The 27,247-nt window shown below is 43.3% G+C and overlaps 1 protein-coding gene across 4 annotated transcripts in view; it reads right to left on the minus strand.

Annotated features, from left to right (window-relative positions):
- Nucleotides 1-27,247, minus strand: part of Cdyl2 (chromodomain Y-like 2) — a 191,045-nt gene that overhangs the window by 116,809 nt on the left and 46,989 nt on the right. Inside the window, exon 1 of one of the 4 annotated variants that reach the window (XM_017601238.3) lies at nucleotides 23,420-24,544. Coding sequence is in view for 1 of the 2 variants with exons in the window: in XM_017601237.3 (XP_017456726.1) it covers nucleotides 788-955 (168 nt within the window). In the remaining variant the exon portion in view is untranslated. 4 annotated transcript variants of the gene reach the window in all.

Below are 27,247 nucleotides of genomic sequence, written 5' to 3' on the forward strand. Positions count from 1 at the left end.
AAGTTAGAAACAACTAAAAACATGACCCTCCACCACACCCAAGTATAGAAATTAGCATTCAATACATAAGAAAGATCAGCTAGGCATTTATTTTATAAATATACCACAAACACTCTTAGCTCAAGCAGTATATGTGTTTGCTTTTGTGTATCATATGTACATGTGCATATATATAATCTGTATTTCTCTCTGTATATAATACATACATATATATATATATGTATATATATAGCTTGTGTTTGCATCTTGGTTCTACTTTCATTCTTCCATTTAAAAAGAATAATGGCTTCTGAAAAACCAAGGAATCGTGTAATGCACAAAACAAACCTGAAGCACCTTACACTGCAGGAAACTAAGGATGCTACCAAAAGTACCCAAGAGGATGGAGTTGCAGCCAAGTGCTACAGCCAATCTGAAAGAACTCCCAATGACCAGACCTGAACAGCAGGAGTAACAGAGCAAAGATTGTATTACTACATTAAAAACCCCAAATATGAAGTGAATGTCCTCCAGTCTAATCATGCAAATGCCCAATTAACTACTTAAATGAGTTAGGAAGGCCTAATCTTCCACACTAAAGAGTTATTAGTAGTTAATGTAGCTATCCGCCACACCCCCTTCCGGAGACGGTCGAGTGGGCTTTCCACTCAAGAGCAAAGACTCAGCCTTGTGATCTACAGAAAAGGAACATGAGGGAAGGCTATGGTGGAGACACTGGGCAGGCACCATCACAGCCTTGTGATCCAGGTCGACAACATCAGTGGTAAGCCATGTCATTGGTGCCTACCCTTGATATGACATGAAGAAAATGGATGTGGCTCCTTGTATCTCCTCTTCCTCTTCCTCCTCTTCCTCCCCTTCCTCCTCTTCCCCTTCCTCCTCTCCGTTCTCCTCTTCCTAGTCCACAGCCAAATCTAACCATGATCAGCACACCAGGCATGTCCAAAGTCTCCATAGTATCTGCTGAGCCTCAACACCAGGGAACACCAGAAATGAAGAAAGCCTGGAAAACTAGCATTATGACCCAACGAAAAACTAGCATTATGACCCAATGAAAAACTAGCATTATGACCCAATGAAAAACTAGCATTATGACCCAAATAAGGCTAGGGCGTCATGACAACTTGACATGAAGTGTGCTACCCTACACATTCTACATATTGGGTTTTTGGGTGAGCCAGCCATGGCCTCTGAGCTCTGGCTTCTTCAGAGCAGACTGTGCAGCTCGACAGCACTTAACTCACAAGTTTCAACCAAAGCCCTGTGACACTTCACCTCATATAGGAAAATCCTGCAGGTAGGCAGGGACTGCCTTGTTGTTCCAGGTTCCCTCACCCAAAGACTCCTTACTACATTCTCAGCCCCTCTGCCACACCCTCACTTCCCTCAGCCACTGGAAGTGTCCCAACTGCCACATCAAAACAAAGAAACACATATGACATAGCATCGAGTGGCCTTGACAGTAACAGTGGCATACGACCCATGGTGTGCCTCATCACCCAGTCCAGCTCTACTACAGAAGCCCAACGCTGGGTGCCATGACCAAAGAGAAAGGGGTTCTCTTTCTTCCTGACTCCTTGTCTACAACTACAGTTCTGTTCTATAAGAGGAGGTCATTGAAGACTCATTACCACTGCCCCAAAGCTGGAGCAGAAAATGAGTGACAGAATAGTGAGTGGGTCCAGGTAAGAAACTAAAGATTCTGTCTGTAGCCCAGCTGATTCATGGGCCCAGACTCACAAGGGCACAGACCACTGGGACTTTAATCCCTTCTCCCACCCATGATTGCCTGTGCTACAGACACTGCATGCAGGGGGATAAGCTCAGAAGACAAAGGGACATCCTGTCCCCAGGATGCATGCACAGAATGAGGGTGCCACTCTAGGAGACATGAGCTTCTCTGTCCCTAACTCCTGGACTTGGTGCAGTGACGCAAGCATTCTTTGCAAACTGAAAGAGGCCTTTATTTGGAATAGGGGTGCAGAAAGGATCACTCTGACGGTCACTATTGAAAACGAAGGAGACCTGATGGCTGGGCAGTTACACAGGGACCAGAAGCTCCATGAAACTAGTGGTCACACCCACAGAAGCAGGGCAGTCATAAGTAAGTCTATGAGAGAGAGCCAACCAATAACAAGGAAGAAGACAGCACTAGAACATTCTTATCCCTGAGAATCCAGAAGCTTAGATATATGTGTCAGGTGGTACCCACCAAGAGGCAGACCTGGAGAAGAGTTGAAATTTCTCCCTTTCTACACACTTGGAGGAGAGGGTGTCTGCAGAGGTGGGGGCCTTACTGACTCAAGTTATGATAAATATTGATCATCGTTTGACAGGGATCTAGAATCTCATAGGAGGGAAGCCTCCATGTGTACCCATGAGGGAGTATCTAGATTAGGGTAATTGAGACGGAAAGACCCAACCTAAATATGAATGGAGCCATTCCCTGGGCTTGGGTTCAGAACTGGATTAAAAAGAAGACAGTGAGCTGAGTACCCAGCATTCATCGGGCTCTGCTTCCAGACTGGGGACACAATGCAACCAGCTGTGTCACCCTCCTGCTGCCATGACAGACTGTATCCTGGAACTGTGAGCCAAAGTAAGCCCTTTCCCCCTTAAGATCACAACACAACACCACGAAGGATATTACAGGGCGGCAACCCATTATATGATCAAACACTAGGTTAAAACTGCACCGACTCTAGTCCCCAACACAACAAAATTCAATGGTAAACAGTGAAAATCTAACTACCCAAAGGGGGATAAGTATAACTGTTGACCAACCGGCAGCTTGTGTTGACCATAAGGGGATTATTAGGAAGCCAAGATATAATACAGAAGCGATACAAAAAACAGAGGAGGCCAGAGCCACAAAAATATGGGGAACTCAAATCAGACTTGATCAGTTACTCTTAAAAGAAAGAAGTATAAAACCTGTGGTGGGGGGAGGGGGGTTGGAGGAGAAGGGAGTAAAGAAAAGAGGGAAGAGAAGCTAAGTAGAGACACCAGAACACCTACACTGTAGGGTAGTACATAACACTTCATGAACAAAGCCAATAACACTTTTTTCTGTCTTACCCACCTCACTAAAGAAATTAGCAAGTGACCAAACAAAGCAGCAAGCCCAGAGACAGAGAATCCGAGAATGACCGCATATAGTATATAATATGTAGTATATTATAGTATAATATATAGTAATTATAGAGCAGATAGACAGACAGACAGTATATTATCTAGAATGCACAATTTTGAACCAAAGGTTTGAGGCATGCAGAAGAAATGTGAATTTGTAATAAACATGCCTGGGTTTTAAGAGTTGCTAAGACTCTGGCAGAGAGGGTCTGAATACCAAACTTAACAAAGACTGACAAACAACTGTTTTACAAATATCTACAGAAAGCCATGTTTAAAGAACTGAGTGGGAGTCTGGGGGACAGAACTCAGTCAATAAAGTGCTTGCTGCGCAAGCATGAGGGCCTGAGTTCACATCCCCAGCACTCACGTAAAAAGCCAGGCACAGTGGTGTGATGCATATCTGTAACTCAAGCGTTGGATGGTTGTGAGAGGCAGATCCCTGGAGTTCACCGCCTCGCCAATCTATATAAGTTGGTGAGCTTCAGGCTCAAAATACTGCGGAGTTACTGAGGAAGACACACAATGCTGACCTCTGACCTCACATGTATAGATACATATGCGCTCGCACATATATGTGCCCGTGCATACGCACTGGCAAAAGAAACACACACATGTACGCACAAGCACATACACGCACGTATGTCACGAGGTGGGGGAAAGAAAAGAGGGTGACAGTGATGTCACATAGACTAAAGAATCTGGGGATATCTTGGAGGTGAGAATCACAATAAGCAAAATGAAGAAATTCCTGGCAGAAGATAACGACGGATTCATAGACTGGAGCTGTTCTAAGGAAGAACCAGTGACCTTCAAGGTAAGTCAACAGTGATTATGCAACTGGAGAAGCTTAAGAACGCCGGGCACATCAGCACATCAACCCATACATAATGGAAGGACCAGAAGGAGAGAGGGAAGGGGGAAGAGGAAATGCTAAAAGAAACCACGGTTGAAAACATGTCAGATTTTAAGAAAGAGAAAAGAAATCATTTGCACATTCGGGAAAGCTCATAGGATTCCCAGTACAATGCATGCAAAAATATGCACAGCCAGACATATCACAGCGAAATGCTGGAAACCAAAGATGAAGACAAAAAAACCTTCAAGAAAAATCCAATTCATCCCCAACCGAGCAATAAGATACACAACTGAGATAACTTATCAGCAGGTCAAAGGATGGAGAACATAACTTTCAAAGGTAGGCTGTAAAACTGAAGGCAAAAATAAAGGAATTGCCAGATATGCAGGAAAAGTGAAAATGCTTGCTGCAGAGCAACCACTAAAATTATAAAACACAGAGATAATACTCCAGATATTAGGTTTTTAAATATCCGATAGTGGGGAATAAAGCAGAAAATTGAAAGGTATAGGACCAAGCAAAAACAGGACAAACAGAAAACAAACGCAGAATTAAGAATACGCAGATGGATGATAATACCAAATTCAAATGTCATAAATACTCAGTGTGAGAAGATTGATGGCGAATGGTAGAACACTTAACACAAGAAACACAAATCACCCAAATGGGAGAAGGTGAACTACGCTAAAACTAATGAAAGAGAGCTGCGTACTGACCACTTTCCTACCAGGAAAAGCGGATTTCACAGCACGGTTTATTACTAGAGAAGAGAAAGGTCTTTTCACAAAAGGGACAAGGTCAATTTGTTTTGAATGCGGGGCCATGGGTGGCCCAGTGAGTGAGCATCTGTGTAGGGCACACAAGACTCTGGGTTGGCTTCCAGGCCCTGAAAGAAGATAAGCAATTGAATCACAAACCTAGCAGCATGTATAGCAGGCATGTGCCTGATTACAGAGCTGCAAAACACAGAGAGCAGAAACTCAACGCAACTGGAAGGACCAAAAAATAAATCCATGTTTTCATTGAAGATATGTTAAGGATACCGTTCTCAAAACATATGGGAACAAGTACTGGGAAAATCATTATGGACAGAAATCTAGACTATAAGAAAATCTGAAAACCACCATTGATCACAGTAATCTAATGGACACTTTCACTCCACAAAACTAGCAGCATAAATTTCAAATGACAGATAACATCAGTCAGTATAACCTATACACAGGACAGGACAGGAAAACAAGTCTCAAAACGTTTAAGAGGACTAGAATCACACAAAGTATTTCTTAAACCAAACCAGAGTTAAGTTAAAAATAAGGACCGGAAATATCTTTGGGAGATCACCAGATATTTGGAAACCAAGCCACGTGTTTCTAAATCATCCACAGGACGCAGACTAGGTCAGAGGGACTATGGAAGTCATTTAACTTGAACAAAATTAAATGCAATGTATTTAATTTATAAGATGGAAATAAAACCTGCCTGGGAGCAAAGAAGCAAGTCAATCACTTAGAATCTATCTTGAACAATTAATAACAAAATTAAATCCTAAGATATGGAGAAAAGAAATAAAGATCCAAAAAAATTAATAAAAAATTATATTTTTATCCAAAGAAAAAATTTAAAGGAAAAAATCAGTTAAAAAAATCAATGACAAAAATTATTAAAATTAGTAAGCTTTTAATAAGGTTGACCAGAAGAATTAAATAAACAAATAACTACATACATGTATACATACATACATACTACATACTACATACTACATACATACCATACATACATAAAATCTGATACCAAGGAATGAAAAAGGAGACATCACTACAGATCCTACACATACTATGATAATCAGGGAATTAGTACACATTTACTTGCCAATAAATTTTATTGTAAAATTTATACCTGGAAAGACAGTTCATTTAATAAGCAGATAACAGGAATATCCTTGTGACTGTTAAGTAAGTTACAAACAGAGTTTCAGTCTTTCTGTAAAAAAAAAAATCTCCACTGAAAATAATTATCAAAAAAGTATAAAAAATATTCTAGAAAACTGAGGCAAAGGTAAAATTTCCCAAATTATTCTATGATGGCAATATCTGTCATATATATGAATCAAAAACTCTCCAGTTAGCATATCCAATCCAAGAGCACATGAGATTGTCTACAGTTCATAACCAACTAGAACTTATCTGCAGGAAGCAAAGTCACCCTAACACACAAAAGTAAAAGAATGGGATTTGTTCTTTAAGAGATTTTGAAAAAATACAAATATACCAACAATTCAAAAGTGTATAAAATTCAACCATTTTTATTTTTAAAATTTTGGTAAAATTAGAATCGGAAGGAAATTTCCTTAACTTGATGAGAACAAATATTCAAAAAATTATCTGTACCTGGGATCACACTTAACTGGTGAAATGGGAACACTTTCCAGACACTTAAATCCCAACAACACAGAGAGAGTTCTCTTGCCAAGCCTGTTCACCAACAAGATGCATGCTAAAAACACCCGAACTGCTTTTATTCCCAGAAAGCATATTTATCAATGTAGGCGATCAGATTGAGTTCTTTACAAAGCCCATGGATTAATTAACTTCTGCAAGATGCATGACTTAAAGATATATAGGAATCAGCCCCATTTCCACGTGACGATAACAGACAACCACAGACTTCCAAAAGAAACTGTGATCATTGGTCTGGATTGTCAACCTAGTTAGACTGAGAAATACTTAAGAGATTAGTGAAGCATAGATCAGGATATAGCTGTGAGGGCATTTTCAGAGACAATGAAACAATGAAAGCTCTTGCCTAAAGAATTAATAAACCCTTGATGGTTCTTAGCATGATGGCATTATGGGAAGTTTGTGAAAGGAGTTGCTCTCTAGGAACATGTTCTGAGAACTGTATTTTGTCCTTGTTGTATTCTCTCTGATGTAATTTGTTCCACTCCACAAGAGCCTCCTCTCCAGAATAGGCTGGAACCACTTCAGCAGTTGGCCAAACTACATTCTACATAATTTAAGTTACTTCTGGAAGGTATTTCGAGCACAGTGATTAGAAAACAAATATTCAAGTACTGAGTAGGGTTATGGCCATGACTGAATCTGACCATGTGGTTCTTATGCCTTTGAAATGGTTTATGAGAGGAATTTGGAAACATTTGGTGATGTGAGTTACAGGTACTATTGAATGCTATGAGCAGAGTAATCTTGTGAGATGTCCAAAGTCCAAAGTGCCAATAAGAATGCAGACAGTGAAATTTGGTCTCATAGGGTTTCAGGTAGAATCAGGGACTCTGTCAGTTTAGACTAGCACCATATGTTATATTCTGAGGAAGAATTTATACCTTTTATCTTGACCCAAGGCTTTAAATAAGGCTGAGTTTAGAGACAACTGATTATTTGGAGGGGATTTCAGGATGGGATACGGTTATCTGGGGCTGTTGTTTTACAACAGATTTACAGTGAGCACTGAAAGCAAAAGGTATGGAAGAATAATTTGAAAAGAATGCAAAAAAAATCAAGTTGAAAGTTTGGAACAAGAAAGGTTTAATTGTTAAAGAGGTTCTTGACACTTAAGCAAAGAAGCTACACGTTTTGCACTGGGACAATAAGGATGACTCAAGAGTATCTCAGGAACTGGCCACTGTGCAAAATTTATAAACTCAGTGGAAAGACTTTTCCTTGAGATAAGAAAGTCTTAGGGTGCCCTGGAAGTATTTTCCTGGGTTCAACAGCCCAGACATTCACTATAATCATGTTTCAAAGGGGATGTAGATGTTACCTGAGCTTAAAGCTGACAATGAAGTTATCCATCTGATGCTGATTTTTTCAGACATGCTAATGAGTTAAGAGTATCTACATTTCCACTCAGATTTGAAATAAAAGCAGGGAGGGAGGCAATCTGTGGTAGAGTAAAAAGCCCTAAGGGAGGCAGCCCCTGAGAGACGAATGCTTAACGCTGCTAGGATGGGGGCAATGAAGGGGAGACACCAGAACACTGGAGACACCAGGGATGTGGAACATTTGCCAAGGACAGACATAGGGGACAAGCCGAGCCAGCCCAGGACCATGTGGGCTGCAAACAGCATGGATGGCTACAGGGTGTGGCAGTCTAAATCCACTGGTAGTCACCTCATACCATCTAGTGCCCGAGATGATGGACCATGAGATGTGATGATAGCCCTACGTGGTTTCAGTCTTGCATTGGTCCAATCCTTGCTGTGATTCTGTTCTCCCTTTGGGAATGGGAATGTCTGCTCAGCACCTTTGTATCTTGGAAGTTTGTAGTCTGTGTCTGAGCTTCACAGACATTCATGGTGAAGAACTTCCTGGGGTCCCAGAAGAGACTTCAAGCTTGGGCACTGGAGTAATGGAGCTTTGAAGGCTATGGGGACTCAGAAATAGACTGAATGCAATTTTTAAATATGAGCTGCACATGACCAATGGCGCAATGTTATAGGTTAGGAAACATGTTTGTGTGTGCCAAGCTGATGGGAGTTTGGATTTCTGATTGTTGGTCCTGACTGTCCGTTTAAGAGGATTAAGAAACACCTGAGAGATTAGTGAAAGCATACCTCTGGGATTAAAGCATTTCCAGAGACAGATAACAAGGACTCTCATCTGGTGAACGGATTATTCCCCTGATGGACTCATGACATAATAATATTATTGAGCAGCCACTAAGGGGAAGAGGAGCAGCCCACTTGGAGGAAGTACGTTATGGGAGGGATGGTCTTTGGGAGTTATTATGTCACCCTGGGCCCTTCCCGTAATCTCCACTCTGCTTCCTGTCTGCCATGATGTCTCCCTTCCCTGGTGAACTGAAACCGTATGCCAAAATAATTCCTCTCTCCCTTAAGACGCTTCTGGCAAGTATTTTCACCTACAATATTACCAAAAGTGGACAAAATTCTTAAGAATCAACCTGGCAAAATGCGTGCACGGGGCCGGAAAGATGGTTCAAGCAGTAAAGCATCTGCTTCACAGACATGTGAAGTGTGAAGACCAGAGTTAGAATCCACAGATCCCACATAAATGCCAGGTGGGTATGACAGCCTGCCTCTAACTCCAGCCTTCGAAGGTAGAAACAGGAGATTCCCCCCACGGCACGCTGGCTAGTGAGATTAGCCATGTCACAAGCTCTGGATTTGATTGAAAGACCTTGCTTCGATGAATAAGGAGGAAGAGCAACAAAGGATGATTCTCAGCAGGCACAGGCACAGAAGTGCACATGAACCCAGAGTGATGTGCACACAGACACTCATGCACCCATACACATGCAAATATGCATACATATGTGTACATACACCCATGTGTAACAAATATGTATCACACATATGGAAATAAATACATACAAATATGTATTCAAGGCTTATATACTAAAAACCATGATGTGTAGATGAAGAGTATTTAAAATCTATATCAACAGGATTACACACACACACACACACACACACACACACACACACACACACACGGCTTATATACTGAAAACTATGATGTGTAGATGAAAAGTATTTAAAATCTATATCAACAGGATCACACACACACACACACACACACACACACACACACACACAGCTTATATACTGAAAACCATGATGTGTGGATGAAGAGTATTTAAAATCTACATACACAAGAACAAAGCTCACAAGCCATAGACTCGAGGTCACTAGGGCAGCTCTCTAGACCCTTCCTTAGGGTTAGCATAATTCCAACCAGCCCCCTAAAAGATTTTTCTATAAGAACTAACAGGCTGGTCTTAAGACTTGTTGGAACTGGAAAAACCCAGAGTGAAGCAAGAATAATAAGCCTTCTTGATTTAGACTTGTTATAGACTATAGTAATCAATACAACCTGGTAACAATAAACCAAAAGACAAAAAGGCTGGAATGGAGTGTGAAGAAATAGCCCCACGTGTATATTAAGAACTGATTCTGATGGAGAAGCAAAAGCAGCCGAGTATAAAAGATGATCGTTTTCAACAAAAGGTGCTGAGACACGTAATGGATTCCAGGTCATACCCTACACCACATCCACACATTTACTCAAAATGATCACAGACCTAAATGTGAAACCTAAAACTGTAAAATTTCTAGAAGAAGATTAAAAAAAAAAAAAAACCCTTCCAGACTTTGGGTTGGGCAAAGGCTCTCTAGAGGAGAATACTGAAAATCGCATTCATAGAAATAAAACAAAAGACAGATTACCTAAGTTAAAACTTCTCTCTGAAAGATATTTTTAAGACAAAGAAAGTATGTCATGGGTTGAGAAAGAAAACGTTTCAAACTTAGTTTAATAAAAAAGACTTTCACCTAGAGAGTCCATGAAACTCAGTAACAGAAAAACAACCCAATTTTTGAACTGGCAAAAGATTGGATGGGACTGGAGAGATGGCTCAGAGGGTAAGAACACTGGTTGCACTTCCAGAGGACCTGGGTTCAATTCCCAGCACCTATATAGTGGCTCGCCACTGCCTATAACTCATGTTCCAGGGAATCTTATGCCCTCTTGTGACCTCCCCAGGGACCAGGCAGGCACACACATGCCATACAGACATATATGCAGATAAAGCATTCATATGACAAAAATGAATAAAGAAAAAATTTTAATGTGAGAAGACACCTGATCAAAGAAGATATATAAGTGACAAGTGAGAGAACAAAACAATCTTCAGCATCATTAGCTAATAGGAAGAGATGCAGGTTAAAACCACAATGAGATGCCATGTTCACATGTAAAATGGTCAAAGTTAATAACTTCACCAGACAAAGTATTAGAAGCAGAAAAACCAGAGCTCTCGTTCAGTGTCGGTAAGAAAGAGCAACAGTACAGTCATACTGGGCACGTTTAGCAACAAAAATGTCTATCAATAATGCTCCAATCCAAATTTATACCTTTGCCTCAGAGAAATGACAGCATCCAGCCCACCATGATTTACTATCAATGCATCCCGTAGCTTCATTGGCAGATAGAAACAGTTCACACATCCAGCAATTAAGTGAACTGATGGATTAAATCATGATTTGCCTATGCAATAAGACACTACTTAGAAACAAAAAAAATGAATTATCAATACAAAAACTTGGATGATGTCACAATATAGTATTGTTGCATTTACATAAAATTGTGGGAATGCGATTGATCTGTAGTTGTGGAATCCAGAGAGTAGTGTCTGATGGGCAGAAAACCAGGCAGGGGCCAATGGTGAAGAATGGATTTACGAGAGTCGAAAGGAAACATTTGGAAGTAATAGGTGTGAGCTGAAGAAAGTGATAGCTCTACAAGTTAAACATAGGTCAAAGATTTGTCGAATTTTGTACTTCATGTAGGATTATATTTATGTCAATTTTACCTCAATAAAGCTGCTAAGTATTCCCAACAGGCAAGATGGGGAAACACACATGCGGCAACAGAATAGACTGCAATAAAAATAGAATGTTTCCAGAACCAAATTTTAAAAACTCTTGGGAATTAAAAATGGTAAAGCAAAAACGGAATAGCAAAAAGACTCAATTAAGGGGATCTTCTGGAATAAAAACCCGTAATACACACGGAAGGAATGTGTGCAAAAGCTTTGAGGACTTAGATCTATAGGTATTTTTAAAAAAAAAAAAGTTCACGAAGATGAAAATACATAACTAAATGGGAAGAAATCAATAAAATAACCCTGGGAAATTTCTATGGCAAAAACCCAAGTATCAGAATCGAGGGAAACAGCTCAGTTGGCAAAGTGCCTGCCCCGCAAACAGGGAGACCTAAGATAGGATCACTAGAATCCAGGAAAAAGCTAGGCCTGGGAGTTCACTCTGCAACCTCACCACGGAGGAGTCAGAGACAAATGAATCCATGAAACTCATTAGCCAGCAAGTCTAGCCTAACCCTAGGAGCCCCAGGTTCAAAGAGAAAGCCCATGTCAAAAGAGAGGGTGGAGAGCCAAAGATGGCGGATGTCAAACTCCAGCTTCTGCACATGCGCACACGCATGCGCATACATGCATAAACGCAGGCGCAGGCTGTGCATTTTAGTTGTCAGCTTGCTACAATCTAGAATCACTTGAGAAGACTGTCTCAATGAGGAATTGGCTAGATCAAGTTGGCCTGTGAGTATTTTTCTTAGTTTGGCTAACTAAGGTTGCAAGACCCGGCCCACCGTGAGCAACACCACTCACTCCCTGGGTTTGTGTCTTGGAGTATTTAAGAGTCAAGAATCCTGTGGAGAGCTCAATGTGAATCCATTCATGTCCCTGTGTCCTAGACTGCGGATGTCATGCGACTATCACCTACGCTTCCTCACAAGGAGGAGACTGCAACCTGGCATTCTGAAGTAAAACCCTTTCTTTCTCCCCTAAGTTGCTTTTTGTTGGGGGCATTTTACCAGAGAGACAAAAATATGAAAATCGATCATTGTCCAAAGAGTCTATCACATAGCCACACAATGACCCAACACAGCCAAACCTCATGATACAATCTTATAAATCGTATGGCTTCGGCTTCCTCAATAGGGAGGTTCTCAACCTTCTTAAGGCTGAGACCCTTTAATACAGCTCCTCATGTTATGGTGACACCCCCAACCCCACCACCATAGAACTACTCTCATTGCTACTTTGTAACTGTAATCTTGCTACTCTTATGAACCGTAATGTAAATATCTGATATTGGAGATAGCTGATAAGTGACCTCTGTAAAAGGGTCATTTGACACCCATCCCCCCACCAACAAAGGAGCCACACAGGTTGTGGACCAACGGGTTGAAAACCAAACGCAATAGAAGGATGCTTCAGTGAAAATCACCTACAATCTAGAAGTCCACACTCGGCTAAGCCACTGGTCAGGTGGGAAAGTAGAATTAAGACATTTTTAGATATGCAAATATTTGTCTAATATCTTCTTGTCTGCTATACTCAGGGACCTACTAGAGGTCAGTCCCATCCCAACAACAGTGTGAGAAAAATCAGGCAAAATGCATGGAGCTAGCCCAACAAAGGAGGGATGTGGCGCAACACCGGAGGGGGCAGGGAATCCCACAGTGACAGCTATGCACTCGACCTTGAGGAAAAATCAATCCAGATTGGCCCAGATTTGGCACTTTCTTGGCCAAGGATGATACAAGGCTCCCCTTTCCTATTTGCCCTCCAAAGTAAACAGACAGGCATACGGCAAACCACCAGACCCATCACTTGTATTGTGACATCCGTAACAACAACAGTGTGTGCAGGAACTGGGTGATTAGACCACGAAGATGCCAGATTTCATGGAGGATGGTGCCAGGCTCCTAACACTGCTGGAATCAGGAAGCATTTTATAGTAGAGGAGTAGCATACCTTAACAGTTCAGTCTTCACTGCCTGGCTAAAGCCATTTTCAATTGACAGTATCCTAGAGTCTGTGAAAAATACATTCCTTGTGTTAGAAGCTCCACTCGAGTTTGGAGCCCCTTTGAATCACATCTTGGCAGGAGTGTTCTGCTGTCCACAGTCTGCAAAGAGAGACAGGCTGCAGGCGCCCAGAAAGAAAATGTTCCCAGATGAACAGATACATGAAGCTAGAATATGCACAGGTCACCTCATAAAACTGGAGGGAGACGGTGGCCCTTAATTACCTGCTTTCACTCTCAAGAGGTGAATCCAAAATTGAAGTATCTCAAATAGCAACGGCGAAATGTCTGCACTGATGGTGAAGACCCTGGGCATCAGCAGAGAGCTAAGACAGAGATACCATAGAGGGGGTAAAGGACGTGTTTTATCCCATTTGTTCTCAAGAGAGAACTAAACTGGGCTGGGGGTCACGGGTCAGGGCAACACCAGATTCAGATCCCCAGAACCCACATAAAAAGCTGGGTGCAGTGGTGTATATCTGTATTCCTAGCACAAGAAGGCAGCTCCTAGGGGCTTTCTGGCCCACCAGTGTAGTCTCGCTCCATGTCTGGCGAGAGAAAGTCACACAGACACTGACTAGGGAAGACACTAGAAGTGGGCAGGCACACCACACAGATGCATACACTCATACACACACTCACACACACTCACACACACACACACTCACACACACTCACACACACTCACACACACTCACACACTCACACACTCACACACACACTCACACACACTCTCACACACTCACACACTCACACACACACTCACACACACACTCACACACACTCACACACTCACACACACTCATACACACTCACAAATCACTACACATTCCACACATACCACACCCATTTCTGAACTATATCACCTGTGCCCGGGTGTCATGACCTGTTTATTCGGTATTCCAAATGAAGACAAAGCCATTGGCAAAGGAAACTTGGGGACATACACAGAAAAGAGTGAAATCACCCGGGCTGCTGATAGCAGCCTTCCCACGTATAATTCCCACCTCAGAGTCCTGTGAACCTTGTGTCTCTTCTGCGAAGGGTATGCGGAGAAGAGAATGGGACTAGGAGGTGGCTATGGAAAACAAGTCTGAAAAGTCAGTTGTGTAACAACAACAAAAAATTATTAGCTCAGCTTCTCTGGTGTACATACCTCAAGGCACTCTAAGGATTTCAAATGGGCCTGGGTCAAGCTACGGGTGGAAAGGAGTTTAGTAAGAGGCGTCATTTTCCATTTTTGCTAGCACATTCTTAGTAGTCTCCTAATGCCATCTGGCTGTGCGGTAGCTCTGTCCTATCTCCCCAATCCACAGATGCTGAAAATCCTGGACCTTCTCCAGGGCTCCCTGGACAGGTTGACAGCGGCCTCCTCGAAGGCATGGGTGTCCTTACTTCAGGTCCAGCAGGAAATGACATTTTGTAAACCTGTCATCTGGGGACATGGCTGGTAGGCCAACATGCAACATTGGCCATCAGTACAAGAAGAAGTGGAGAGGAGTGGCTTGGCTGCAGACTTTCCCCAGGACTTTGCCAATCACAGAGAGCAGTTGTCACCACAAGGGAAACCACTCAGTGCTCTGGAGACCAAGTAATGCATCCCCGCAATTGCCAAGAGCCTTAGAGACTTCTATCAGATCACACCCAAAGATGGCCTTTTGCCCGGTCTGTCACAGTAACTGCAAAGGTCCTTTCTGCTCATTCTTCTCCCCAAGTCTTATCTCCCCTCAGAAGCCAGGCTGAGAGTTCTATGATGTAATCTAATGGCATTTAATCTCCTTGGCAGTCACTGCCCTAGAGGATGAAGCCAATCCCTGGAGGCAAAACATACCGTTTCCCAGAATCTCTCCCAACCAAAAACTGCCTACACTCACTAATCATTGAGTTCAAGGTATAATTGTTTTCAGTATCTCTTACTCACCTCTGTTTCTGGCAAGAATTAGTGAGATTAGTCAGTCTCGAGTTCATTGCCCTGTGCAGTCCAGGGCAGGTCGCTCAGGGTTAGACGGGCAGATGCTTGAGACTGCAACACAAGATGGGACTACTAGCCCTGGGCCTGATTGTGAGTGTGTGTGTGTGTGTGTGTGTGTGTGTGTGTGTGTGTGTGTGTGGGCGTGCGCGCGTGCTCATGTGCAGGAGTCAGAGTTCAGTTCAGCCTCGGGGGTCGTTCCTCAGGATTCATCCACTCTGGTGTATTTTAGATTTACTTTACTTTATGTGTATGAGTGTGTTGTCTGTGTGCACAACATGTGCACGCGTGATGCTCTCAGAGGCCAGAGTAGGGCACTGGATCCCCTGGAACTGGAATTTCAGATGATGGTGAGCCGCTATGTGGGTTTGGGAAATGGAACCCAGGTCCTCTGCACGAACTGTAAGTGCTGCTGAATCAGCTCTCCTGAATACCCATCTAGTTCTTGGAAACGGTGGTGTCTCTCCCTGGACCTGGGGCTTGCTGACTGAGCTAAGCGGACAGGTCAACGAGCCTCAGGGGCCCTCCAGTCTCCATCCCACCAATACAAACATTACTAGTACAAGTTACTACATCCAGTTCTTTTTACATACAGCTCATGTTTTCCTGACTGCGGGGCAAGCACTTCATCAATTGGGCTCTCTGCACCCCCATTCTCTATAGTTTATTAAGTCACTAATTTGTAGAGGGAATTGCTTTTAATTGTGTGCACTTGTAAGTGGTTGTTTGCGCATGCACAACAAGCACCTACAGAGGTCAGGGGCATCGAATCTCCCTGGAGCCGTGGGAAGCTGACTTGGTGCTGGGAATCACACTCCGGTCCTCTGGAGGAACATTGCTAGCTCTTCCCACTGGGCAGCCTCTTCAGCCTAATTTTTACTTTTCTAATCTCCCACTCTCCATGACATTGACTTGTGTTGAGATTAGGCCAGGTTCTTCCTCCCAGCCCCATGCTTCCAGAAATAAGACTCAGACTCAAAATACATTTACAAACACCTTGGCCAGATAGCTAGGCTCTTCTCTGACTAGCTATGACTTAAATTGTCCCGTTTATTCCAGCCTACATTCCGCCAGTTAGCTAACCATGTTCAGGTACCAGGCATCTTCCCCCTGGGAATTTCCAAACCTGGCTCTATCCCAGAAGTCTTTCTCCTCCCGGATGTCCCACCTCCTATTTCCTGCCTAAGCCACAGGCTTTTTAATTGACAGGTGCTGCATCCATACAATACACAAGATAGTCTCTCCATAGAATTCCCCTTTTTATGGGAAGTTAGGTAGAATGTTCTTTTGGTCCAGTGATTGTAGGCATGTGAATCATTACGATAACAATAATGTTTATTCAAACGTTGAAGTTGGCAGGCTAGGGAAGTAGCTGCTTAAAAAATAAATAAATAGGGCTGGGGATTTAGCTCAGTGGTAGAGCGCTTACCTAGGAAGCGCAAGGCTCTGGGTTCGGTCCCCAGCTCCGAAAAAAAAGAACCAAAAAAAAAAAAAAAAAAAAAAAAATGTGGTTGCTGAGGAAGTACCCCCAGGTGGTTAGAGCGTTTTCCTCACACGAGCAAATGGAATTAGGACGTGTGTATACCAGAGGATTACTCAGCTTCCAAAGAAAGGAAACACTGATCCTTGCTGTGGTGTGAATACCCTGAGGACGAAATACTGAGGAAAGAAAGTCTGTTTCCAAACAACTACATGACTCTACTTCCATGAACTGTAGTGAGATTCTTAGAGACTAGAATAATCACTTCCGGGGGCTGAGGCAGGAGAATGGGGCATGCGTATCACAGAGGGTCTCAATGTTGCATAAAAAGAGCTATCTGGATGGGCCACAGGGAGAGCTGTCCATCACTGAGAATGTCCTTCCTTCCTCTAACTAGGCTTTCAGAGATGCCTAAGATGACAGATTGCACGTGAACTTTATTACAATTAAAACAGAGACTGGAAGGGTCCGAAGGCTTGAAGGGAAAGAAGGGAAATGATTTCACAGGGACAAAGACCAAGAGCAAGGGCAGGGGGTTGGGGATTTAGCTCAGTGGTAGAGCATTTGCCTAGCAAGCGCAAGGCCCTGGGTTCGGTCCCCAGCTCCGGAAAAAGAAAAAAAAAAAAAAGAAAAGAAAAGAAAAAAAGAGCAAGGGCAAAAGTCCATGCAGGAAAGGTCTAAGGCCTGTCCCTAGCAGGCTCATAGCAGCACCCAGCTTGTCACTACCTTCTGGGGTGTGCTGGCCCCACCCACACCCTGCCAGCCACACCGCCACCCACACCAGCCCTGAGACAAGCATCGCCAGCTCAGAGCTCAGGGGGTGGGAGTGGAGTGACTCACTGAGCCACATAGCTCTGCCTTCTGACAGAGAAGAGGCCCCACCTCACCCCTGCCCTACACCTGTGACCTCTGTCTATACAGCTACCAAAAAAATGCAGATTAGGGCTCAGCTATGAGTGCAGGATAGCGCAGGCAGAAAAGGACCTAATGGAGACACAGTGACCCTCGGGATCCTAGGACACGGTTCCCTTCATTGTCAGGTATCCCATGGGTGGGTTTGTGTGAGTGAAGGGAGTAAGAGGTAGAGAAGATGTGTGAAAAGAGGGCCCAAGAAGTGCTCAGAAAAACTAGGAAAGACAAGCAACAGCTGACGCCTGTCACTCAGTTTAGCTAGCAGTAGGGAAGTCCCAGATTCCATTCCCAATACCACCTAAACCTGGTATGATGGGGCACGCCCACAATCCCAGTGTTGGGGAAGTGGAGGCGGGAAGACCAGAAGTTCCTGGTTGTTCTTCAGCCATGTAATGAATTCAAAACTGAAAGTCAGTCTGGAACATATGAGAGGATATCTTCAAAAGAGGTAAAAAGAAAAAAGGGAGGGAGGGAAGAAGGGAAGGCAAAACAGACTGAACTAGGCAGGGTCGAAGCTTGCAAGGCTCAGTGAAGTAATCCTGGCTGACATCCTGGTTATGGTCCACGAAAGGACACTACCCAGATGTAACAAAGCCAGAGGCTGCCCGGCCCCCTGGTTTCCCACCACAGGCCCACCTCATGGCCCATGGTCCACCAGAGGTCCACCTCCACTCTACAACTTACCCTTCTGCAGGGGTAGAGAGTGGGGAGGAGCCATCTAATCAGAGGGACAGAGAGAGGCAAAGGAGACGCCTTTGAAGGCACCATTCAGAAGGACCAGGCCCACCTACCCATTATGGTTCCACGGTTTGTGAAGTCCCACCATCATGACTGGAGGGCATTAATTCTAATACTGTCTCATAACCTCTAAGCGATACGATAAGAAAAATCAAACAAGGGTATGAAAGTCAAAAGATGGGACTTCACTTTCCAATCGCACATCTTATGAAGAGAATAAAGTGGAAAGGATTTAAGAAGCAACTTCAGAAATCTGTCTGGTTACAAAAAAAGAAAAAAAAAAAGACCTAGTCAACAACCAGCAATAACTGCTTAGAAAATATAGCAGGAAAAATACCCTATTTAGAGAGGCAACAAAAAAAATGCCTGGAAATGAAATTTAACCAAAAAAAATAAAAATAAAAATAAAACAGTGCAAGATTCAATGAAGAAATCTGCAAAACGGCAACATGTTTTAAAACGCATTTATACCAAATGGAGACACTTCTATATTTGTGGATGGGAAGTTCATTACTGTAAACACGTTAATTTTCTCAAACTCAACTTCAAACTTCAAGCAATTTTAATCAAAATCCCATCTGGAATTTTTTTTAAACTTCACAAATTTATTTTAAGTAAATAAGAAGCAGAAATAGCCTGGGGGGGGGTATGTTAAACTGAGTTTAGACTTGTAGTAATATTTATTACAACAGAAAACTATCATAAAGAAGCACAAGCAGAAACTGGAATTATATAAGAAACACAGACATGCCTACAGATACATGTGTATGCCACGAAGTGGTCATAACCATATATATGTAAGTTAATATATATATGTACATTAGATTCCATATATAGCAAAATGACATTTTAGATTCTACATTTATTAAAGTGTGGACCGCTAGTTAAGTAAAAGAAATTATGGAATTATGATATGTTGTCACCTACGAGTATGAGCCAGGTCTAGCTCGAGAATTAAATGTAAACAAAAGTAAAGATATGCACCAAATCAACTGCACACAGGTTATGGTGTTTTTAAACTTACAGGAAAATCCAAAAGGTGTTAGGAAATAAAATTTTAAATCTCCAAGATATCAAAGCAATACAATCTAGATTTGAAAAAAAAAAATGAAAACAATTGTTGCAACTTAAACTATGTATATGTACATATATATATCAATTCAACTTTATACTTCGGTGTGAAACGGAAACACTCTTAAGAGAATCATTTGGGAGTGTTAATTGTGGGGAGAAAATATAAATATGAAGTGACCAATGCACAAACAAGAGCTGATTGAGTTCACCAGGATCAAAAGTATGGAAAACTCTATCAACGTATCAGCACTTTTCCCAAATCTGCAAGAATAAAGACCACAGGCGCCTGCCCCTCTCTCTATGCTAAGAAGAAAGGTATCAACGCCTGAAGCACTTACATTGATGATGGGCAAGTTGGCAAAGCCCGTTTTGCCTTCAGAAAACAGCCTACACACAAAAACTCTAAACCACCACATGTTATGTGCACTCTCAGTTCTGTGCCTCCAATGGGTTGCGTCATTTAGCTCTTAAAAGTGAGCTACAAGTTCCAGTGTATTGATCTTTTTGCAGATGAGGAAACTAAGGCACAGAGAGCTCAAGAAAATCATTCAAAGCCACACAAGTGTATGTTTATGGGGAAGCGCCAGTACCCAGACACAAGAAGCACGCCGGTCTAGGACGCCACGGAAGAGGCAGCAGTAACAATTTTAAAAGCTTTGGCATAAGTGCACGATAAAATGAATAGATGGATGAGTAGATGATCGGACGGTGAGTGTTCAGATGGACAGGTGGATGCGTACATAGATAGATGGACAGATAATTTGAGTAGGTGGATAACTAGATGGGTGAGTGGGTGGGATAGGTGGGTGATCAGGTGGATAGATGGACAATTAGATGGATACCTGGATTGTCAGAAAATTGATGGGTGGGTGGATGATAGATGTATGGATGTATGGATGATGAATGGATGATGGATGGATAGGTGGATGAGTGGATGGATGGATGGATGGATGGATGGATGGATGGATGGACAGACATATGGATGGGTAGATGAATGGATAATGGGTGATGGATGGATAAATGGATGGATGATGGAAGGATGGACAGACACATGGATGAATGGATGGATGGACAGACATATGGATGGGTAGATGAATGGATGATGGACGATAGATGGATGGAAAGATAGACAGGCATGTAGATGGATAAAAGGATGGATGATGGAAGGATGGACAGACACATGGATGAATGGGTAGGTGGGTGGGTGGATGGATGGATGAATGGGGTGGACAAGTGGATGGGTAGAAGGATGGATGAGTAATGGGATTGAAATATAGGTGGGTGAGTGAATGGGTAGGTGAATGAATGACCCAAATTACAAAGCATTCGTTTGAGTTATGTCTCCATTTTGATTCCCACTCGCATATTCTAGATACTGACTTCATAGTAGGCCAAGTTCCAGGTAACTTTTAAGTCCTTCCTAAGCAGGCAGGAAACGAGCAGCAAGGGCCAATTCCCCTCCCAGAAAGAGAGCCTGAAGTGGGAAGTGCAGGCGCCATGAAGCTCGCTCCTGGAACCGGAAGCCGGCATCTTCTCGGGGCCTCAGGACCTCTTTGTTTCATAAAACCAAACCCATCAGCCACAAAGAACGTAACCGCTCAAGGAACCACATACAAAAAGGCCACCCACTATAGACATGAGACACCCACTCAACTAGAAGGCTGTACCGCTGAGTAGACGGGAGGGTATAGAAGATACACACAGGAGCATGCAAAATGAGATGTGTTCCCTAAATCTCCCTTAGCCTCGGGTCTTATACATGCCCCAAACTCCAAGACTGCATGACATTGTGAGTTCTTGGTCATCTTTCATCTTAAACCAAGTAAAAGTCATTTTATGTAATATACTACACTAGTTAGAAATAGCTATTTTTGAGGCTGGGTCTCATTGTGTATTCCAGGAGGGTCTTATAATTACCACCCTCCCAAGTGCTAGGAGGATGGGCATACGCCACCATGCTTCTTTTTATTTAACTGTTTTTTGTTGTTGTTTTTGTTTTTTTGTTTATTTTTATTTTTTTTTATTAACTTGAGTATTTCTTATATACATTTTGAGTGTTATTCCCTTTCCCAGTTTCCGGGCAAACATCCCCCTCCCCCCTCCCCTTCCTTATGGGTGTTCCCCTCCCCATCCTCCCCCCATTGCCGCCCTCCCCCCCCCCATAGTCTAGTTCACTGGGGGTTCAGTCTTAGCAGGACCAAGGGCTTCCCCTTCCACTGGTGCTCTTACTAGGCTATTCATTGCTACCTATGAGGTCAGAGTCCAGGGTCAGTCCATGTATAGTCTTTAGGTAGTGGCTTAGTCCCTGGAAGCTCTGGTTGCTTGGCATTGTTGTACATATGGGGTCTCGAGCCCCTTCAAGCTCTTCCAGTTCTTTCTCTGATTCCTTCAACGGGGGTCCTATTCTCAGTTCAGTGGTTTGCTGCTGGCATTCGCCTCTGTGTTTGCTGTATTCTGGCTGTGTCTCTCAGGAGCGATCTACATCCGGCTCCTGTCAGCCTTATTTAACTTTTAAAAATCGGATTAAGAGTGAAGCCAACTGACAGGTGAAGGCCACACCCTGGTGACCAGAAGACGCCGTGCTGACGAGCACAGGCTCGGTGCCTGGTAGAGGTTAGAGAATAGCAGTTAGCAGTTTCCACGGCAGTGAGATTCCACTACCCACACTGCTTCTGCTGAATCCCCAAGAGAAAGCTGAACCGTCCTTGTGAGTGTACCCCGGACTCACCTATTCACTCATTTTATGTTTTCAAACCCCTGGGAGTTAGGAATTACTAAACCCACTTCAAAAGTATGCTTACTAACTGTAATCAACTAAGAGAGAAGCTGGCAGGAGCGCCTGTGAGAAATTTTCTTGATCAGGTTATTTTAAAAGGAAGCAAACAAACAAACAAAAAGCTAAAAAAAAATCGACAACAAAACCTCACCTAAATATGAACAGTGCCTGCTCACACACAGGGCAAGCACAGGCGTGAGACAGAACCTGAGTTTCTTCCTCTTTTCTGGTCCTTTCCCCTCTCCTCGGCTGGGGTCTGCGGTTGTTGGAGACTCTTCCCCTATCACCTTCTGAGTCCCTGACCACACTTACTACCATGATCTCTTCCTTTAAAACTCCTACTTCCAAATTCTAACCTCAGAGGGTAAAACCAGGTCGAACCTGACTAAAATAGGAGCACACCATTCTCGGGTATATTGCCTCTGTGGGCCAGCACAGCAAATGGCTGTTTGGTTCCACAAGTTCTGGCAGGCTGTCTTCCCCACGGTCAGGTTGACAGGGTAGCATGGGAATAGCCTTGCCTTTGTGACTGCATCCTGCTTCTTCCTGATTCAGAGTGGGAAGAGGCTGCCCAGCCCTTAACTCCAGGGTGAAACAACTCCCCCAAAGCTGCACACACACAGTGCCCACTGCACCCATGGAGCAAAAACAGGTACTGAGTCTTACTGTCACCTGCAAACAATGAAGCCTGAAACCCATTTGTATCAGTCAGGTTCTCTAGAGGAACAGAACCTATAGAATGAATAGATAGATGGTAGGTAGGAAGGCAGGGATAGATAGATAGGTAGATAGATAGATAGATAGATAGATAGATAGATAGATAGATAGATAGATAGATGATAGATAGATAGATGATAGATAGATAGATGATAGATAGATAGATGATAGATAGATGATAGATAGATAGATGATAGATAGATAGATAGATAGATAGATAGATAGATAGATAGATAGATAGATAGATAGATAGATGATAGATAGATAGATAGAGGTAGGTAGATAGATAATAGATAGATGATAGACTGATAGATTGATTGATAGACTGGTAGGTTGATTGATTAGTATGGCTTACAAACTGTAGTCCAGTTAGTCCAACCATAAATGCTTACCAACCAAAGGTCCAAGAACCCAGTAGATGTTCAGTCCAAAAGGGTAGGTGTTTCAGCTGGTCTTCAGCATTCGCCTAAAGGCTTGCAAGCAAGAGTGAGAGGAAGCAGGCAAGGACAGAGCCAGCTTCCTTCCCCAATTATAAAAACCCTCACAGGTGTACCCAGTCCTTTGGGTTTCAGTTAATTCCAGATGTGATGAAGTTGGCAATCAAGAGTAGGCATCACACCATTGTACCATCTTGAGTGGAATTAGGAACCAAGAGCGTAAAAATAGTCACCAAATTATCCAACCCTACTGCTCTGGGGAGAAGTGACTTTTCAATAGTCCCAGGCCATGTGGGCTCAGTAGAGATCAGCCTTGTGGGGTGAAAACAATCTCTTGCGCCGTGATCTCTCTCCATGTGGCACCAGGGCCGGTGGTGACTCTTGGTTTCTTCCGCAGTTAAGACTATAAACATGGTTTCTAGGCAGTTTTCCCCCTATCCTCTCAAGAATTCTGGAATGTCCCAAGTGTTCTGAGTTCCAAAGATGGTTGAGAGGAGCCCCAAGAACGTAAAGAAGGAGGCTAAGTAACCGTGACAGAACAATACGTGGCCAGGCAGCCCGGGTAGGAGCCTCCAGTCACACCAGGAAAGAATCACATCATTGCAGGGCAGTATTCATTACCACACCTTCCATTTTCATATAGCATTGTCCTAGTTACAAAGACACCACGACCACGAAACCCCTTATAAAGGAGAGCATTTCTGAGGCTCCGAAGCTCACAGATTCAGAGGTTTAGTCCGTTATTGTCATGGTAGGCGGCGTGGCAGGACACCAGCAGACATGGTGCTGGAGAATGAGCTGAGAGCTCTACATCTGAATCCATATGCGGTAGGGAAAGAGATAGGGCCACCTGGGCATTCGAAACCTCAAAGCCATCTCCAGTGAGACACATCCTCCAACTGGATCACAATGACTGTCCCAATGCCACTCCCTAAGCATTCAACTAGGAGTCTACGGGGGCCGCTCTTATTCAAGCCACCACAAGCACCGGAGAATCTCTCAGTGCCCCAAAAGGAAAGCGACCAAACAGCAAACAGGCTGGATTTAAGATAATTGGGGGAAGGTCCACAATCCTCCTTATGTGCATTCCAGCCCCACCCCCACCCCCAAAACCCCTCGTTAAAGTGGCATTCGCTGTTATAGAGGGATCTGAGTTCAGACCTAGGCTTGACAACTCAATTTTACATCCTGGGGTATGGACTTAACTCTCTCGGCATCTGAACAACACCCTAGTTTCGAGGGGAAGGGGAAGGATTTTAAAATCTGCTTGATGATACGAAAACGTTCGCTGGATGCTTGCAGCCATTGGCCACGTTGTTTGGTCATTTGTCTTCTAGAACATTCCTTCTAGCACCAGGACTGTGTCCTTCCCTCGTAATATCTGAGGCCAGAGAAGTGCACACTGCAGGAAGGACTTAGTACAAGCACCATTGCCAAAGACTCTTCCTGAATATAGAATCAGGAGCCTTCACCTCTCAGACTTGAAGACCAGGGCACATCTCCTGAGCACACTCAGGTGTCTCCAACCCTCCTCGCTACCCTGTTACTGGAACCTTCCCTACTCCTGCGGATGGAGAAGCCCTATTTTACACCTGGAGACTTTGATCAGACAGGGAAAGCACAAACCTCTCCTGATTCTTTACGCCACATGCCCAGACCCATACACTGTGTTCATTGATCTCTACTTCAGCAGGAATCCTTTGAAAGCAGGGCCCAGGGAGCCCTAGGACCCCAGCCCTCAGCACAGCATGCAGCCTGTGGCACATGGAAAAGTCAAGTTTAACTGCCCTTCACGCTAGCTGGAGACGCCAGCCTGCTGATCAGGTACAAAGGGAAGCCAGTCAGATATAGCACCAGAGGCTCTACCATTTAACATTTACGGAGATACGCCAAGCTGGAGTCTGTGTAACTTGGTTTATACAAACCAAGTACAGGGAGAATGTAACATTAGGGAAACGGACTCATTACGTTTATTCTCTGCACTCCTACCTGTCCCCATCTCCATCCCCAGTTTCTTTTTCCTTTGCAGTGTTGGGCCTTGAACATGAATCTCAGGGCTATGAGCATGCTAGGAAAGCACTTCACCACTGAGCTAGACTGCCAACTCCATATCAATTTTTGATCTTTGACCTTGAAATGGCCCTGATGCCCCTAACTTTTAACTCTATGCTTAGGGTATCTAGCTAAGAGATCAAGAAAAGGGTTCCAAGATAGCTCACCTTCTTACAAACACATCCATCAAAGATGGGGATGTCATACAAGAGGCTAATTGTATGTTCTCTCTTTGTGCAGTACAAAGTTTGTCATAAAGAACATTTACAAATACACAGATGGACGCTCGCAGCCAACCACTGAACTGAGAACGGGGTCTCTGTTGGGGGAGTTAGAGAGAGGACTGAAGGAGCCAAAGGGGTTTACAACCCCATAAGAACAACAGTACCAACCAACCAGAGCTCCCAGGGACTAAACCACCATCTAAAGAGTAGACAGGGACAGACCCATGGCTCCAGTTGCATATGAGGCAGAGGATGGTCTTGTTGGGCACCAATGGGAGGAGAAGCCCTTGGTCCTGCCAAGGCTGGATCCCCCAGTGTAGGGGAATGTCAGGGCGGGGAGGTGGGAAGGGTGGGTGTTTGGGTGGGGGAAAGGGGATAACATTTGAAATGTAAATTAAAAAAATCCAATAAAAAAAAGAACATTTAAAATGGACAAATACAGTCAGTCTAAGTCCAGCGCTGACACTTAAGATGTAAAACAGATGTAAATCCCTATGAGCAGCATGTGTCCTCACTGTGCCTCCATAACACAGACAACACCAGAGGAGAAACTCAGCCACAACGACCAGAGTAGAAAATAACGACTGGTGGTTCTGTGTTTCTTACTTCTTCTTTCATTTTCAATTCTTCTCTAGTAGTCCTACTTTATGAACTGTGAAAAAAAAAATTTAGAAACTCTACGGAATGCCTAGTGGTATTTTAGGTAGGACACGTGATGATTTTTAAATATAAATTAGAAATGCAGGAAAGGGTTGGCATTTGATCTGTAATAGTCAGCTTTGCACAATAATGAACACAAAACACAGGTTTTGAAATGGCATTGGAGGAAGAAAAGTATTTCCACGAAAAATAAAAATATAAAAAAAAATGTTTTTTAAAATGGCATTGGAATGTTAAGACAATTCCTTCAAAAGAAATAATAAAGGCCAAACCCTAGAACCTCAACCCAGCTATTTTCTCTACGTATAAAGATATTTTTAGGGGTTGGGGATTTAGCTCAGTGGTAGAGCGCTTGCCTAGGAAGCGCAAGGCCCTGGGTTCGGTCCCCAGCTCCGAAAAAAAGAACCAAAAAAAAAAAAAAAAAAAAAAAAAAAAAAAAAAAAAAGATATTTTTAAAATAACCAGTTTATCCACTATATTTCTCATTGCTGTGACCAAAGCAACCTCCCTAAAGAAGGATTAGTTTTGGCTCATGGTGGGAGGGACTGGACTCCACCATGGAAGCAAGGAAAGGCAGTGAGTGGCCATCTTAGTTAGGGTTTTACTGCTGTGAGCAGACACCATGACCAAGGCAACTCTTATAAGGACAACATTTAATTGGGGCTGGCTTACAGGTTCAGAGGTTCAGTCCATTATCATCAAGGTGGGAACATGGCAGTATCTAGGCAGGCATGGTGCAGGAGATCTGAGAGTTCTACATCTTCATCTGAAGGCTGCTAGCAGAATACTGGCTTCTAGGCAGCTATGACAAGGGTATTAAAGCCACACCCACAGCGACACACCTACT

The sequence above is a fragment of the Rattus norvegicus genome, chromosome 19, assembly GCF_036323735.1.
Source record: "Rattus norvegicus strain BN/NHsdMcwi chromosome 19, GRCr8, whole genome shotgun sequence".
Lineage (NCBI taxonomy): Eukaryota > Metazoa > Chordata > Mammalia > Rodentia > Muridae > Rattus > Rattus norvegicus.